The sequence below is a fragment of the Dermacentor albipictus genome, chromosome 2 (assembly GCF_038994185.2).
Source record: "Dermacentor albipictus isolate Rhodes 1998 colony chromosome 2, USDA_Dalb.pri_finalv2, whole genome shotgun sequence".
Classification (NCBI taxonomy): Eukaryota; Metazoa; Arthropoda; class Arachnida; order Ixodida; family Ixodidae; genus Dermacentor; species Dermacentor albipictus.
Genome location: NC_091822.1, coordinates 47,004,427 through 47,023,415, shown reverse-complemented (window position 1 = coordinate 47,023,415; position 18,989 = coordinate 47,004,427). Strand labels below are relative to the sequence as shown.

The 18,989-nt window shown below is 45.3% G+C and overlaps 1 protein-coding gene across 1 annotated transcript in view; it reads right to left on the bottom strand.

The window, feature by feature from the left end:
• LOC139055699 (uncharacterized) overlaps positions 1 to 12,761 on the bottom strand; it is a 40,980-nt gene extending 28,219 nt beyond the window's left edge. Inside the window, exon 1 of the mRNA XM_070533232.1 lies at positions 12,641 to 12,761. Coding sequence (XP_070389333.1) covers positions 12,641 to 12,709 — 69 coding nt within the window. The 5' untranslated portion in view covers positions 12,710 to 12,761. The remainder of the gene's footprint in view (positions 1 to 12,640) is intronic.
• Between the last annotated feature and the right edge of the window lie 6,228 nt (positions 12,762 to 18,989).

The following is an 18,989-nucleotide window of genomic DNA, read 5'->3' as shown; positions in this document are numbered from 1 at the left end:
GTAACTCATTTGTAATCAAACGTTCAAGCTGAATGCTTTGTATTGAAAATATTGCCCCCAATGCAATGAACTTATCTTATATTTTGAGTGCAGAAGTCAGTGGCGTTCATCTAGTACTTGGAGAATGTGTTACGATGACGGCGGCTGCCGGATGATCAGTGTTTGCGGCATCTTTGCGCAGATTTTCTGGCTTTCAAGTTTAGATGACACACAGTTGCAGCTTTGACCATCAGAGCTACAACAGAATTCGTTGTTGTGCTGTCAAATTCAAGCACAAAGTTCTAGCATATTAGCCACTTTAGCTCAGTTCTGGACCGTGAAATTTGGGCGAGAATTAGATACCTGATATTAGTGAGAGATCGCGAGATCATTTCACCTAGCTTTGTAGAACTGACACAATAGCACATTTGCAGCGGGAAACTCGGAATAACGATGATGATTCATACAGTTTTCACCTGGTTTTCGCTTGAGAGAGAGAGAGAGAGATAGAAGAAAGGTGAAAAGCAGGTAGGTTAACGAGAGGGAATACCCAGTTTGCTTCCCACTCTTGGGAGAGAAAGGAGAGGTGGTAAACTGACAGCAAAATAGCGATAGACACAGAAAGCGAGCACAGATGCGCAATCACAGTCGGTTACTGTCACCGTATCCAGTCACCGTACTGCGCAGTAGCACTTTGAGCATTATAACATCGGTTCAGGGTAAAGGCGCTTCTCCAAGTCTGCTGTCCTCAAAAACTTGCAAAATAGCCCTCTTCGGCCTCCGTTTCGGTGGCTTGTGATGCTGGTATTCTAAAATGATTTCATCTGTTAAAGGTCTTTGGACAAAGCGTATTATCGCGATTGCGAGCGATCATCTCATAAATTGTAGCGAGGACAGTCACAGAGAAATTGCTGAAAAGTTACCTCGCTACCAAGAGTCATCAGACGAGAGCTTGTCGGCCCATCCGATTCTGAAAGCAAAAGGCTTCATAAAGGCCACTCCTAACCATATTCGAGGAAGAAGGGCAGCTTCGCGTCGGCAGAGTCCAGTTGGGATGCGAAGGCGGCGAGAAAAATCTTGGTGGTGCAGCCGATTGCTTTGAAAACTTCATGTGATCCACATGGATAACTTGACATTACGGTTGAGCATTCGAAGTTTTCTAGTGGCATCTGTCCTTGACAATGATATTGACTCCCCTTTGTCGCCTTGAAGAGCGGACCGAGCTGCGTTATCAGTGTGCTCGTTATCCATGACGCCGCAGCTACTTGGAAGTCCTTTCTCAGCCAAAGTACGGATTATTTCTCTAACAACAAACACCATGTGTTCGTGTAGTCCGCCCCCCAAGGCTGATAACAAATACGGCAGTGGTGCCTTCGAGTCACTGAATATGGAGTATGTTCTTGGCTGACGAGACGAAACGCAACGCGAAGAACCGCAAGCTGCGCAGCCGTTGATGTCGTTGTGTAGCACGTGCTGAAACTGGTGGTGGTGGCTATCGCTGCGAAAACCACGGAACAATGGAGGAGCCCTGGAGAGTTGCCGAGCCATCTGTAAAAATATGCACACGGTCGGGATAACTCTCGTGCAACAGGAGCAGAATTAGTTGCTTAAGAGAAGGCTATGAGAGCTCAGATTTTTTCCTATTCCTGGCATAGTGAGCTGCGCTGCAGGTGGAGCTAAATGTCATGACGGAATCAATGGCTTCGTTTTGCCATATGATCTGACCACTTATAGAGATGACATAGGGTGTCATTTGTTGGCGAGTGAATGCCACCAGCGCACATTGCCTGATAAGATTTCAAAACATAGGGTGCCGAGCTATAAAGCTGTCAGAGTAGCAACATTTGAAGTCTTGCACGTGGCTGTGGATGTGTCAAACCTCAACTCCATGCGCATTTGTCGTCTGCGTCCATGGTTATCTTGATGGCTGTTGACAGATCCTAAACGAGACTAATAAATGTGAGGTTTAATTGGGGGGGGGGGGGGGGGAGGGCTTAGTAGGCGTTCAATAACGCCTCAGTAGATGTATTGTCGTGTGGTTTGGCCATCGATGGTACACACAAAGAATGACGTCATAAATACGCAACTAGAAATCCAACTACAAGCTGGACACGAAAGGCCGGCAATCTCAAGAGCATTGGGAATAGCTACTTGAGATGGGTTATCGTATACCCTCTTGACATCTAAGAACAAAGGTGCAGATAATCTTTTGCTTGACTTTTGATGTTGGGCATACGTAGCCAGATGAACAATACTCTATAATGATGAAAGACCTAAACGCAAGCCTGCCATGCAATTTAGAAACGTGTAGTGCTCCAGGTTTTCTTGTATCTTTCCCACGCAGTTGGCCACCGCTATTAGGTGGTGTGAGGTTACTTCAAGCGTAGACTTGCCGTGCTTAAGCAGAGGGACCAAGTGCCTTGTCTTCCGTTCTTAGGGAATCACGCCATCTTGCCAAGAAGCCTTGTAGATATCCAGCTGTTCTATACGGGCACCCTCACTCCGGTTGCAGAAGGACAGGTGTAATATTCCGTCTGGTTTCGGGGATGACGAACGTCTGCTAGAGTGAGAGCCAGCCTAATTTACTCCGCTATAAAAGGAAGATTCATGCGGCAGTCACGCGAAACAGTGATGTCACTGGGGTCAAAAGAGCCTGGACTGGTTACTTGGCCAGAAATCCTTGCACAATTTCTTTGCAGCCTCAAGATCCAGCCGCTTCTGGAAGAGCGCTAGCGGTTTTAATGGGAAACGTTGTTCATGGAGGGAATGCAGGCCACGCATGGTTATCCTGATGTGGGAAAATGGCTTCTGTTCTAGCCAGGGAGAAAGGGCGAGACGGCCAGACCAGGAGTCACCTACACAAAGGTTTAATGGTCTCCTAGACGTGTTCTATCGAGAGAAGAAGAGCACGCGCTGCCAGAGCGCCGACCACCCGCAGACACGGCGAACTATGTCTCCCTGCTCTCACTAGATGGCAGCATATACAGCACCTCCTCAACAGACCTCCTCAACGTTCGTGACAGCAGGCGGCTTCCGCGCCTCCCACTTCCAGTATGCATCTCTGCTATCTCTACTACACCGTCACTGATACAAACACTTTCTACGTTTGTTTTGCAGGGGAATAGCGAACTAGCTAGGTCCTGTTCCTGCGTAGAACACCGGTGTCGGTGTTAACCCAGTAGGACTGAGGCTATGGAGCTTGTACTGTCGCTTTGCACCAGAAGTCTGTCAACCAGACGTCGTCTCCGTAGAATAGCTCCGGCCTGTTGCGGACTCCGTGAGGTCTGTCGAAGTCTTTCCTTTCACGTTTCCGGAACTGTTCTTCGAACTTCCGAAGGCTCTCTTGATTCTGCAGTTGGGGTGTCAGCTTGGTGGAACTAAGAGGAAGCTTGGCTCTTAGCCGACAACCCATCAGTAGTTCCGCAGGGCTATACCTGTTCTTCAGAGCAGTAGACCTGTAAGCTAGAAGCATCAAGTAAGGGTCTTTCGTCTTTGTCATGGAAGTCTTGATGATTTTTACTGTAGCCTCAGGAAGTCCATTGCTCTGAAGATAGTGAGGGCTAGAGGTAATCTGGTTGAAGGCGTAGTCCTGAGCAAAGAATGAAAACTCAGTCGATGAAAACTGCGGGCCGTTGTCGGAAACCACTTCCTCAGGAATTCCTTGGCGGGCAAAAATCACTTGCAGCAGTTGAACTACAGCTGCGGACGTAAGCTTCTCGAGCCGAACCGGTTCAGGGTATCTTGAATAATATTGTGTTGCTATCAACCACCACTTGCTCTTATAGCAAAACGAGTCCATTACAATGCGTTACCAAAGTCTTTCTGGGAATTCGGAACCATTTAGCGGAATTTTGCTGTTACTTGTGGTTTCGAAGCATTGCTGACCTTCCTTCACCAGGGACGTGACATTAGCTCGTATTGTGGGCCCTCAGACACAATCTCTGGTTCGAGCAAGTGTCGTTGTTATGCCGAAGTGTCCTTCATGTAACGGTCGTAGAACTTCGTTTTGGCAACAGGCAGGGACGACAACTCGAGCAGCGTAGAGGAGTAAATCGTTCTCCAGAGTGAGCTGGTGTCGATACTCGTAGAAGGGCTTTAGGACCACTGGTAAATCTCGCCTGGAAGGCCACTGTTTTTTCTTGCTCCATCTGCGAAGTTGTGCATAAACATGCAGCAGTCTCTTTGTTGGGATGCCTTTAATAATTGAAGGCAGTACTCCTTATGGGAAAAAAAAAATGTTTTCAAACTGCATAGAAATGCTTCCACGTTTTCTTTGTGCTCTGTGTCTTCTATTTATTGAAGAGGCGCTCTGGAAAGAGTGTCTGCGGCTAGAAGGTCTTTGCCTGGAACGTATGCAATCTCGCACTGGTATCGCATCATTCTCATTTTTAGCCTCTCTAATCTGGGCGTCAGGTCGTCAAGGCTCTTCGAAGTGAAGATAGGAACCAACGGCTCATTGTCCGTCTCCTGCTTGAACAGCTTGCCGACAAGATAATCGCCGAACTTGTCACATGCCCAGATTAAAGCAAGAGCCTCTTTCTGAATTTCAGCGTAACGCTTCTCGGTCTCTGAGAGTAATCGTGGAGCATAAGCGATCACAGAAAACTTCCAATCGTTTGCTTCTGCTGGATTAATGCACCAAGTCCGAAGTACGATGCATCTCCAGTGACGATCGTTTGCCTTGATGGATCGCAAACTCTAAGGACAGAGCGAGACGAGAGCACCGACTTCCATCTGTCGAACGGCTGCTTTTGTGGAGCATCCCAAGCAAACTCTTGCTTCTTTGACAGCAAAATATTGTGTGGCTGCAGGAATTCAGAGAGATTGGAAACGAATCCGGCGAGGTAGGTTGCCATTCTGTGAATTCTCTGCAGCTCTGTCATGTTTCTTGGGCTCTCCATTTTAAGAATGGTTTCAACTTTTCGTCGGGTCGCATTCCATCTTCATCTAGCCAGCGTCCAAGGAACGTGAGGCGCCGGACATTAAACACGCATTTGGTCTTATTCGGTCACTCCAGCCTTCACGAGTAGCTGCAGCACATTTCTGAGTAATCATTGTGCTCATGCTCATTCGATTCCCAGATAAGGATGTCGTCCATGTGACAGACAACAATGCTGACGCCACAACAATGCTGACGCCATTTAGAAATGTCAAGATCCGGAGTTCCCTGATGACTGGCTTGCCTAGCAATGGAATGCGGACCTCATCTAAGACCTAGACGTCCTGAGTAGTCGTACAATCGCTGTAGATGAGCTTGAGTTGTGCCACTCGTGCAGCTGGACGAACCTTTGCATCTGGTTCGTGTAGCGGGCGAAGAGAAACTGAGAGAAAGGCCTGTCCTTGAGGGTCCGGAATACTTGCTTAGGGAGAACTGTTTCGTCGGCGCCAGTGTCAATGCTGAAATCTGGTGGCTGACCTTCAACCAAGGCTGTTGCCTCCCACGTTCCAGCATCCGACGTCTTGATTACTCCGAGGAATCCTACTTCTATATTGACATGTTGCGTTTCGACACAATCGATGCGCCGCGGCATGCATACGGAGGCATAATGACCCTTTTTCCTGCAATTCTGCAGACTTCCGAGCGTGCTGGACACAAAGTACGAGGGTGACGCTCTTCAGCGCAACTACGGTGTGTTTCTGCATGCTGTTTTACCAGAGGATGAAGATGGCTTTTTTGCTCCCCGTGAATAGCTGCCACTTTTGTTCTGTGTTGAAGTAACCCAACTGGATTGGGGACCGGACACAACTTTATTCACACATGCCACATCCTGGCATAGCTGGACTTGTTGCTGACAGACTCTCTGGGTCTGGCGGACGTACTCTGTAGAGTGAGGTCTGCGTCGAGCTGCAGCCTGACGGATGGCTGCTTATCTTTTAACCCAAATACGAGGCAGTCGCGCACGAACTCGCAGCCTTTCGGAAGTGTGTGCAGCGCTGTAAGGAAATCTTCGGCCGACTCACCGTCTTGTTGCACTCTGGTGTTGAATCTGGCTCGCTCAAAGATTACGTTGTGTCGCGGGGTAAAGTGGTTGTCGAACTGCTCCACGCTGCGTCGAATTTCTTGGAGTTCTCTTCAGAGAGAGCAAAAGTGGCGTAGATTTCCTCTGCTGACCTGCCCATGATGTAGAGTAGCGCGTCTATTTGATGCTTCTCAAGCTTTATGTACAACCGTGAAGAGGTTCGGAAACGTTCAAATCTATGGTTGCACTTCGGCCGCTCGTTCGGCGACGAGAAGTTGAAGGCGTCCGGCGGTAAAATTAGGAATGACACCATGGCCTCGAATGTTAAGTGGTCGTGTTGCTTGAGTACCGAGATGTGCGTATAGGGAGCAGCTCACCGGTGTTTCGTTGCTGGCATTATCCTTCGCACGGAGGAGGTCTAGGAGCCGATGTCCGTTGGTAGAACCTGTTCTTCTGACAACATGTTGTAGCCAGGAAGGAAGAGCGAGATGTCCAGACGAGGAGTCACATACGAACACGTTTAAAGGTCTCTCAGACGTGTTCTATCTCAAGAAGAAGAAGAGCACGCGCTGCCAGATAGCCAACCACGCGCTGTCACGGGGAACTATGTCCCTGCGCTTTTACTAGATGACATCATATATAACAGCTTCCAGAGGTCTAGTGACGTGGAAAATATTTTGCAGTATCGAGATGCTAATCTATCAATGCGACCATGAATTCTTTTATGTTTGCCTGTTTTTCATAAGATCATGGATGGATTTCTTTCGCTGCTATTTTCGCTCTGCACGACTGCAGGGTAACTAAGGCGCTTTAACTCTATCTCCAAACACGTATGCTTAAACAAAACGTGAGCGTGACGTCTCGCATTGCACACGTAAGTGTTTCCTCTAATCCAGGGGACAAACCATGTCGGCAAGCATCTTACATGGCATAGGTAAAATCACTCTAGTCAATTAATCGAGCGGTGTTGTGTGAGAGGGACCTGGACATCCTTCTGATGATAATATACCTGAGAATGTGATTACTCCCGAGGTCCTTGATATCTAAAAACAATCTAAGAAGTCGTTTGAAGGAACTGAAGCCGAAAGCTAGGTCAAGACCGCTCCCATAAAAAATTAAATTCTGGGGTTTTACTTGCCAAAACCACTTTCTGATTATGAGGCACACCGTAGTGGGGGGACTCTGGAAATTTCGACCACCAGGGTTTGATTTACGTGCACCTAAATCTACGTATACAGGTGTTTTTGCATTTCGGCCCCACCGAAATGTGGCGGCCATGGCCGGGATTCAATCCCGCGACCTCGTTCTCAGCAGCCTAACACCATAGCCACTGAGCAACCACAGCGGGTAAGACAGCTTCCATAATTCAGGGCTCGCAGGAATTAGACTGCCCAATCGAAGAGAGAACGGTCGTGGTGGCAGGCGAAGTTTGGCAGTCTTTGTCGTCTTGAATTTGTCCTTGTGCTTCTCCATATGTCATATGGAGAGCATTAAATTATCTGAAGATGAGAGATATAGCAGAGCTCACCGTTAAGATGCTTGTTATAATTTTGGAATCCGAATTACATGAAGGCGATCTACCACGGTTGCGCTTTAAAACCACGGCGTTGCAATTTTGCTTTCGCTTCCTTCCTTCTTCTCCGCCTTTAAACTGGCTCTCTTAACTACTACACGCAGAGACAAAGCAAAAGCGCGCGCATTAGATCCCACAGATGAGATGAATATTTACAGTTATTATTAGGTTCATAATCATATTCGAGTGCTCATTGCTGTGCTATCGTTTGTTAGCGAAGCTTTCTCTCAAGTTTAAATATTTTAAGGCAGTTTGTCGTGTGCGTATCATGACCACGCACGCTTATATCGCCTTCCGTTTCTCTACCATGGTTGCGCTTTAATACCACGGCGCTGCAATTTTGCTTTCCTTTCCTACCTTCGTCTCCGCCCTTAAACTGGCTTTCTTAACTACTACACGCAGAGACAAAGCAACAGCACGCGCATTAGATCCCATAGATGAGATGAATTTTTACACTTAATATTAGGGTTCTAATTAAATTTGAGTGTTGACTGCTGTGTTATCGTTTGTTAACGAAGCTTTCCCTCAAGTCTAAATATTTTAAGGCAGTTTGGCATGTGCGTATCATGGCCACGCACGCTTATATCGCATTCCGTTTCTCTACCATGGTTGCGCTTTAAAACCACGGCGCTGCTATTTTGCTTTCCTTTCCTTCCTTCTTCTCCACCCTTAAACTGGCTCTTTTAACTACTACACGCAGAAACAAAGCAACAGCGCGTGCATGCGATCCCTTAGATGAGATGAATATATGTATATATATAGAAAATTATCAGTCATAGCTCTCGTAGTATAGCCCTCTGGGCCGTTTCCTTTTTTTCGAAAATAGTCCTATTAGGGTTATTATAATTGCACGAAGGTATTTCGCCCTCGTCAGCAGCAGTCCCTGAGATAGCTATTCTGGCGGCTAGCTTCCCACGCTATGCGTGCCACCCTCGCACCTGTTTAAGCTTTTCCTAGACGCTAGAGTTACACTAGGCCCGCGCAACCTTGAGCGAACTGAAAGCGCGTTTTCCCCTCTTGGCCGGCGGAGAAGGGAGGCTTTGTTCCGGCCGCAGAGTCCCCGTCTCAGTAAGGTGCCTGGTGGTGGTCTCGTGCGGATGATGCCCTCCCGGTGAGCGCATATTCCCCCTCATCTTTTAAGAGGTTCAATGCTTAGAAGCATTTGTCTCGCAAACCATATTCATTTCAAGGGAGTTTTCCACGTCTCAATAATTTCTCTCGTCGTATTCGAGTGCTGATTGCCGTGTTATAGTTTGTTAACGAAGCTTTCTCTCAAGTCTAAATACTTTAAGGCAATTTCCCTAGTCTCTAAAGCCGCTCGAGTTCGCTCTTCTCCTCAGACGGCCATTTTTCCAAGAAAGTATGCTTTCCAACCACTATCAACTATCGCGGACGACATCAGTACCTTTCCACGTAAGTATGAGGCTCCGAGCAGGAGCTATGGCGCTTGAAATTAACCTGGGGCCTGACGAAATAACCGCCTGAGCTATCTTTCCGGGCAACATCCAAGGGTCACGCATTCAAATCACCTCTTATGTCCCTTTTTCCCCCCAATTTTTTTTCTTTTTAATGTCTGTTCCTTTATTTCATCACTGTACGGGAACGCGCCTTAAATATATATATATATATATATATATATATATATATATATATATATTTATATATATATATAGAGAGAGAGAGATGTAGATATGGTCAATTAGATATGTATCATTATATATATATATATATATATATATATATATATATATATATATATATATGTATAGAGAGAGAGAGAGAGAGAGAGATATGGTCAATGATATATGGCCACACATATGCAGGTCAGAAATACCAGGTTCGCTAGCCGAGTGCCATCCGTGTGGTATAATCGAGCTCATATTCGTCCACCTTGACTGATCAAATAGTGCACCACTGTAGGTGAAATGAGGCGTACACCTCCTGCGGGACCCGCCGTGGTTGCTCAGTGGCTATGGTGTTAGACTGCTTAGCACGAGGTCGCGGGATCGAATCCCCGCAACGGCGGCCGCATTTCGACGGGGACGAAATGCGAAAACACCCGTTTACTTAGAATTGGGTGCACGATAAAGAACCCCAGGTGGTTGAAATTTCCGGAGTCCTCCACTACGGCGTGCCTCATAATCAGAAAGTGGTTTTGTCACGTAAAACGCCATAATTTAATTTTTTTAAATTTAACTCCAGCGGGGACGTTAGAATATCCGCCTCCCGTGCAAGATGACCATGGTTCAAATCCCGGTGCCACGCTATTCTCCACCAGAAAATACAAAAAAAGAAAACCGTGTGTTGAGAAAATTGCACAAACAGGCCTGCAGTGCGGCCTTATCCTGGTGACCAAAACCGGTAACGCACTCTCTCACCAGAGCAGGATTAGCCACCCTTGTGCAGTACCTGGCCACAACCTCCTATATGAATACAACAATCAAACCCCGGCCCTCACTCCCCAGCAGCCGGGAAGCAACTGACCACGGCCGCGGTGAGATCTGTGACGCTGCAGAGGGTGCTAAGAATACCTGGCTCCGGACAGGCCGCCATTGGAGTCTGAACCTGGCAACGTTTAACGTTAGAACGTTATCTAGTGAGGCGAGTCTAGCAGTGTTATTGGAGCAATTAGAGGGTAGTAAATGGGTATAATAGGGCTCAGTGAGGTTAGGAGGACAAAAGAAGCATATACAGTGCTAAAAAACGGGCACGTACTGTGCTACCGGGACTTAGCGGAGAGACGAGAACTAGGAGTCGGATTCCTGATTAATAAGGAAATAGCTGGTAACATACAGGAATTCTATACCACTAACGAGAGGGTGGCAGGTCTTGTTGTGAAACTTAATAAGAGGTACAAATTGAAGGTGGTACAAGTCTATGCACCTACATGCAGTCGTGATGACCAGGAAGTCGAAAGCTTTTATGAAGACGTGGAATTGGCGATGGGTAAAGTCAAAACAAAATACACTATACAGATGGGCGACTTCAATACCAGGGTAGGCAAGAAGCAGGCTGGAGACAAGTCAGTGGGGGAATATGGCATAGGCTCTAGGAATAGCAGAGGAGAGTTATTAGTAGAGTTTGCAGAACAGAATAATATGCGGATAATGAATACCTTTATCCGCAAGCGGGTTAGCCGAAAGTGGACGTGGAGGAGCCCGAATGGTGAGACTAGAAATGAAATGGTTTTCATACTCTGCGCGAACCCTGGCATTATACAAGATGTAGACGTGCTCGTGAAGGTACGCTGCAGTGACCATAGGATGGTAAGAACTCGAATTAGCCTAGACTTGAGGAGGGAACGGAAGCAACTGGTACACAAGAAGCCAATCAATGAGTTAGCGGTAAGAGCGAAACTAGAGGAATTGCGGATCAAGCTACAGAACAGATATTCGTCTTTAACTCAGGAACAGGACCTTAGTGTTGAAGCAATGAACGACAATCTCATGGGCATCATTAAGGAGTGCGCAATAGAAGTCGGTGGTAACGCCGTTAGACAGGACACTAGTAAGCTATCGCAGGAGACGAAAGATCTGATCAAGAAACGCCAATGTGCGAAAGTCTCTAACCCTACAGCTAGAATAGAACTGGCAGAATTTTCTAAGCTGATCAACAAGCGTAAGACTGCGGACATCAGGAACTATAATATGGATAGAATTGAACAGGTTCTCAGGAACGGAGGAAGCCTAAAAACAGTGAAGAAGAAACTGGGAATAGGCAAGAATCAGATGTGTGCGTTAAGAGACAAAGCCGGCAATATCATTACCAATATGGATGAGATAGTTCAAGTGGCTGAGGGGTTCTTAGAGATTTATACAGTACCAGTGGCATTTACGACGATAGTGCAAAAGAGAATAGCCTAGAGGAATTCGAAATCCCACAGGTAACGCCAGAAGAAGTAAAGAAAGCCTTAGGAGCTATGCAAAGGGGGAAGGCAGCTGGGGCGGATCAGGTAACAGCAGATTTGTTGAAGGATGTGGTCAGATTGTTCTAGAGAAACTGGCCACCCTGTATACGCAATGCCTCATAACCTCGAGCGTACCGGAATCTTGGAAGAACGCTAACATAATCCTAATCCATAAGAAAGGGGACACCAAAGACTTGAAAAATTATAGGCCGATCAGCTTACTGTCCGTTGCCTACAAAGTATTTACTAAAATAATCGCAAATAGATTCAGGAACACCTTAGACTTCTGTCAACCAAAGGACCAGGCAGGATTCCGTAAAGGCTACTCAACAATAGACCGTATTCACACTATCAATCAAGTGATAGAGAAATGTACTTTAGAAGCGTTAACTGCTGGGCTTGTTGGTGATTTTGCATACCGAAAAGATTTTGCGCCAAAAAACACAACACACACAAGAAGGACGACAACACCACGGGCGCTACTTCAACTGTTTAATGAGGGTGAATGCACTCGACACATATAGCCTTCCAAAACACCGCGCATGCGTACAAGGTAACATGGAGTACATAGTTTTATCAAAGTAGGCGTGATAGAAACTTCAGCTCAGCCTTATAAAGAAAAACAGATGTATCACTAAAACAGTTAGGACCCGCTTTCTTGATGTAGAAGGCTTCCAATGTTTCACGCGATGTCTGATGTTTGCCTCTACCCAAAATCCTCGCTTCGCGGAACCGTGCAACGCAATCGGTGCAAGCCCTGCAGTGATCCACAACGACCCGCTTAGGGAACATGCGAAAGGTATAAAATAATGCAGGTGAGCGACTTGTGGATCACTGCAGGGCTTGCCACCTCTTCAGCCAGTGCCGGTAGAAAGCTTTCTTTTACTCTGTTCTCTCCGTTTTTCGATTGTTTCGCTATACTGGCACTCTTTTACACCCATCGGAAGCTATATAAAAGCGAGCTCGTGATATTGTTATTTCGTCTTCCGAAAGCAGGGGCTGCGCCCTAACGTCCACATGATGAACAGTTGTGTTTAAGATACACCAGAGCAGTACTTGCACGTTCTTGCTGATGACCGGTATGAACGGAAAAAATGAGGAATAAAAATGAAAATCAAATACATTTGCCTAAACGTAAACGCCTTAGCATTTAGGTAGTAGCCACATCGCTGCGATATGCCAGTAAACGTTTAAACAGAAATTACGGTTTTGAAAGCTTACCTTTCTTTTCGTCTTTTGCGCTGATGCATACGCGATAAGGCAGAGCATGAAGAGTGCGAAATAGTTCATCCTTGAGCTTCAATACGGCTTAAGGGCCTCACCAATGGCGAACGTACCTTTTCCAGGAATATATAGGAGACCGGATCTGCTTGTTTTTGAAATAAAACAAATTACAACAACTTGCTGTCTTGAGCAATGGTCCTTTGTGTGACAGGAGAAAACAAACCTGACAAGGTACATCCATCACCCATTCTTTCATTATTTCTTGCGCATCAATGCTTAGTGACAGTTGAAATGCGAAATACGAGTGGTGCAGCCTATTTCTAGAACACGAACTGGGAGGCGAGCAACCATGCCCAGATAGAAATGAAGAAAACACACAAGAGCTTCGAATGTGACATTTAGATAGTGTACGTAACAATAGTTATATATATATATATATATATATATATATATATATATATATATATAATGCATTGGAAGTACCGTATATCCTAGACTACAGTTCATAGATTATGCAAGTTTAACATTTGCAATTGAAGGAAACTAGTGTACACTGCGCCTGCAAAGGTTTCTTGTGCTATAACACAGCACTATACTACTCAGCAATGATCGTGCCTGCGCACCAACAACATCCTATGTCAAGTTATTTTCAGGGATATTACGAAAGGTGGACGGAGATCTTTTCTGACAGAAATGTCAGATTCTGAAGGCGATGTTGAGGAGGAGTTTTTCAAATCTGAAATGCTTAACTTGTTTTGTTGCGATAGCAAAAACGTAAGTGATTAAAGCGTTGTATGGAAGGACTGCAATAATATATCTAATGAAGGACTCGGGTGCTTGCTGGTTGAGAATAAAACCTGTGGGTCTGTATACGTGTTCATCCCTAGGTACTGTGCAGCGTGTGCGGAATAGAGTCCAGAAAATACGGTAATGTTATTTGCTACCTTAAATTGCATGTGAAAGCTTTGTATTTGGTTTGTTTGCTTTTGTTTTCAGCACATCCGCACTGCTTTCACAACGAATCATCGTATTGTTTTAGTACGACGGCCCAACCTGAAAACAATTGAACAAAGCAAATAATAGCCACCATTGTCCTGTCCACATTTATTCATAATGACTATTTCGTCACACAAATAGCGATAGAGCTGTCAAATGATATGTTCGGCAGCGACTTGTCTGATGGGTATTCTTTTATGAAACATGTAAAGCTAAAGAGAACAGTTTTGTAGGTGGTAGCGCGATATTTTGTGCAGTATGCGTCACTGAATCTTCGAAACGCTATACCACTGACTGGTGTCTCTTTTGTGCTCACAGAATTTCAATAGGTTGACGGGCGTACCTATGAACACTCTGTAGCATACACGGCTCGCTGACTGCAAAAATTGCGATCATTAATAACAAGCATCGCTTTTTCTCTCAAGTGTCGTTAACTACCCTGTTGCGACATAATTTAGAAGTTCGAAACTCATTTTCCTGTGCGAATTGCAGGGAGTAAGATAAACAGAAGCGCTGAATAAACTATAAGGCGTTAAAACTTGTGTCTCGGCAAGCCAGCTACGTCACGGCGCGAATAGTAGATGCCGCGGAAACTTGTTACTAGCACAGAGAGCTACGTAACCTGCGGCACAACAAGCGCGGCCTGGTGCGTAGCTAGGCATATTGCGGCTTTCTGTTGGGGGACTAGATCGTTTGTTGTAGAGATATGCACGCATTTCCGCAGTTGCCCACGTGGCGCTGTGCGTGTGCGCGCGCTAGCGAATATCGCTGTAACTTGACCCAGCTCTCTGAATAATTTTCGCTTTCAAATGCGTAAAGAATTAACGAGTGAAAGCGCCACTGCCACCCCCTCCCTATGCTATCGCCTGTTAAAGAGACACGAAAAGCAAAAAATAGGACGAGACAAAGCGATAGATTAGTGCTCGAGAATCCCTAAATCGTCACTAGGATCGCGAACAGAGCCTCAGTAATAAGAGAAATTCAGGTAAGTTCAGAGCACCATTAGAGCCTCCCCCTGGACGTTCAAGTGGTCGCCCAATGACGAGAGCACTACTCATTGAAATTGTGTGACTAGTAGTCAACCAGTCGATATAAAAAAGAACATCATTGTATTGCGTGGTAAGACGAAAGAAAATATTGCTTGTCCCGTTGAATCTAATCTTCAAAGAAAAGGAACTTATTAACATTACCTCTGACATAGACGCGTCTTGTCGAATAGTTTTGTTTTCGTTTTTATGTGCCCTATTTAACTGCGTGCTTTCTGAGTTGCAGCAGTCGCGTTGTGCTCGGGTGGTTTAGCTGGCTCCCGAAGCTCGGCGCAAACTGGAAGCAGCAGAGAATTCCACGGTCATGTGATGCCGCCGGATGCCAGAATGGTCCAAGGCACCTGATGCAAAACAGCTGCAGCGGCGAATAATAGCTCTTGGACCATTAGGGTCGCAGAATGGGTACCAAGACAAGGAAAACGCAGTCGAGGATGACAGAAGACTAGGTGGAGCGATGAAACTGGAAAATTCGCGGTGGCTATTTGGATTCGGTTCGCGCAGGACAGGGGTAATTGTAGATCACAGGGAGAGGCCTTCACCCTGCACTGAACATAAAATAGGATCCTGCTGCTACTGGTGGTGATGATGATGATGATGACGACGACAAAAAATATTTGTGCCCTTTCGATGCAATTTTCTCACAAACTAAGTCTTAGCACTGAACAAGCGCTGCAAGGTTCTTGGAATGGTATTAAAAAGCCCACATCGATTTAGTATTTAGTGTCCCTCTAAACTCTCAGATTTTGTTTGTTGGTATGGTTTTATTAAATTTGCGCTCGTTGATAAAAAACAAATTAAGAAGCTCTAAATTGCCTTAGGTCTATTTGGACTGAGTAAATCTCCGAGAATATCTGAGAAATAGCCTGGCTCATTTGAACGTGCTCTGTACAAAATCTTTTCTCTGGTCATGAACTTCTCGCTACGACAAGCTTGTGCATGAGTCGTGGAATGCTTCTGCCGGGCGCCCACCAGGCTCACACGTATAGCTGCAATTAAAGCATTTCGGAGTTTTTATCACACACATCACTTAATTTGTCGACTGGTGGTAGCACTGCTCTAAAGTTAGTAAGAACGAACCATGGGCCCTCAATGACAAAACACCATCTTTCGTTTCATGCGGGAACTCTCCTTAAAATAATGTAATTTTGTACACCTGACGGACGTGAATGAGGTAGCAGGCTGGAACACCTGCATAAGGCGTGTCATATAATTTCCTACATATATTAGCTTGGTGCGCGCAGACATCATCACAATCGAGCGAGGCACTTTCTCTAAGCACAGCATTATAAGAATAAAACAATCACGCCATTTTCGTAGTGTGCGAATTTCTCTAATTTCAGAGAGGCGAATTTGCGCCTTCCATAGCTTCGATTTCGAAACAAACACAATATGGCACTCAATTGTGCACGAGTAAAAAAGAATCATGGTTCATTCCCCGCTTTCGAACAAATGCAAAATTCATTCACTACAGCATAACATTCATTTTATTATGAACGAATACAATGACATGATAACCTTCACAATGACGGAGCCACTCCAGTATATTGTAAATTCGAGAACCTGACCTGACATGTCCGCCGTTCATATATTGCTTGCACTTCCAATGATGCAGTTCTCCTGTATACATTACCGTTTATTAAATATGTACTTGTTTGTTCTATGAGTATCATGTATTGTGCACATATTAATGTATCCTTTGAGGCTCTTTATGTATTACAGATGTATGTGTTTATATACCACTGTTTAATATATATCTTGTTGATATGCTGCTTTTCTTTTGGTATTTGGCGCTTTGTGCTTTTTATTTTGCCTCAAGATATTGTGTTGTATACTATATCGGTACCTGCACCTAGTGAAGCTGCAAAGGCCAGCTTTTAGGTCAACAATATTCCTCTCACTGCAAAAGAATGTAGCACTGAACAGAAAATTACGCTGCGGCTGTATGGTCAAACAGCGTGGTATTATTTCATTTATCTCCGCTTTATAACAGCTGTGGATAGGCTCGGTGACACAATGGTTTTTTACTCTTTGAAATCGACTAATTGGTTATTGGTTCACAGAATTCGCAATCGAAAAAGGCCCACAATGATATAGCGCTTCAAGCTGCGAGAAAAGGGAAAGCGCACCTTTCGGCAACCTAATATTTTAATGGCTCAAAGGCGCCTCGACACATTAGTGCTTCGGCTTAATCGCCACACGGCAAGGATCATCATCATCATCAGCCTGGTTACGCCCACTGCAGGGCAAAGGCCTCTTCCATATTTCTCCAACTACCCCGGTCATGCACTAATTGTAGCCTTGTCATCCCTGCAAACTTCTTCATCTCATCCACCCACCTAACTTTCTGCCGCCCCCGGCTACGCTTACCTCCTCTTAGATGCCTTAATGACCATCGGTTGTCGTCCCTCCTCATTACATGTACGGCCCATGCCCATTTCTTTTTCTTGATTTCAACTAAGATGTCATTAACTCGCATTTGTTCCCTCACCCAATCTGCTCTTTTCTTATCCCTTAACGTTACACCTATCATTCTACTTTCCATAGCTCGTTGCGTCGTCCTCAATTTGAGTAGAACCCTATTCGTAAGCCTCCAGGTTTCTGCCCCGTAGGTGAGTACTGGTAAGACACAGCTGTTACAAACTTTTCTCTTGGGGAGTAATGGCAATCTGCTGTTCATGACCTGAGAATGCCTGCAAAACGCACACCAGCCCATTCTTATTCTTCTGATTATTTCAGTCTCATGATCCGGATCCGCGGTCACTACCTGTCCTAAGTAGATGTATTCCCTTACCACTTACAGTGCCTCGCTACCTATTATAAACTGCTGGTCTCTTTCGAGACTGTTCAACATTACTTCAGTTTTCTGCAGATTCATTTTTAGACCCACCCTTGGGCTTCGCCTCTCCAGGTCAGTGAGCATGCATTGCAGTTGGTCTCCAGAGTTACTAAGCAAGGCAATATCATCAGCGAATCTCAAGTTACTAAGCTATTCTCCATTAACTCTTATCCCCTATTCCTCCCAATCTAAGTCTCTCAATACCTCAATAAACACGCTGTGGATAGCATTGGAGAGATCGTACCTCCCTGCCTGATGCCTTTCTTTATTGGGGTTTTGTTGCTTTCTTTATGGAGGACTACGGTGCCTGTGGAGCCGCTATAGATATCTTTCAGTATTTTTACATATGGCTCGTCTACACACTGATTCCGTAATACCTCCATGACTGCCGACGTTTCGACAAAATCAAACGCTGTCTCGCAATCAATGAAAGCTATATCTAAGGGTCGGTTATATTCCCCACATTTCTCTATCACCTGATTTATAGTGTGAATATGATCTATTGTTGAGTAGCGCTTCCGACATCCTGCCTGGTCCTTTGGTTGACAGAAGTCTAAGGTGTTCCTGATTCTATTTGCAATTACCTTAGTAAATACTTTGTAGCCAACAGACAGCTACCTGATCGGTCTATAATTTTTCAAGTCTTCGGCGTCCCCTTTGTTATGGATTAGGATTATGTTAGCGTTTTTCCAAGATTCCGGTACGCTCAAAGTTATGAGGCATTGCGTATACAGGGTGGCCAGTTTGTCTAGAACAATCTGCCCGCCATCTTTCAACAAATCTGCTGTTACCTGATCCTCCCCAGCTGCCTTCCCCCTTTGGATATCTCCCAAGGCTTCCTTTACTTCTTCCGGCGTTACCTGTGGGATATCGAATTCCTCTAGACTATTTTCGCTTCCATTACCGTCGTGGGTGCCACTGGTACTGTATAAATCTCTATGTACTCCTCAGAAACTTAAACTATCTCATCCATATTGGTAATGATATTGCCGGCTTTGTCTCTTAACGCATACATCTGATTCTTGCCAATTCCTAGTTTCTTCTTCACTGTTTCTGGCTTCCTCCGTTTCTGAGAGCATGTTCAATTCTATCCGTATTATACTTCCTTATGTCAGCTGTCTTACGCTTCTTGATTAACTTCGAAAGTTCTGCCAGTTCTATTCTAGCTGTAGGGTTAGAGGCTTTCATACATTGGCGTTTCTTGATCATATCTTTCGTCTCCTGCGATAGTTTACTGGTGTCCTTCCTAACGTAGTTACCACCGACATCCATTGCGCAATCTTTAATGATGCCCAGAAGATTGTCGTTCATTGCTTCAACACTATGGTCCTCTTCTTGAGTTAAAGCCGAATACCTGTTCTGTAGCTTGATCTGGAATTTCTATATTTTCCCTATTACCGCTAACTAATTGATCGGCTTCTTATGTACCAGTTTTTTCCGTTCCCTTCTCAGGTCTAGCCTAATTCGA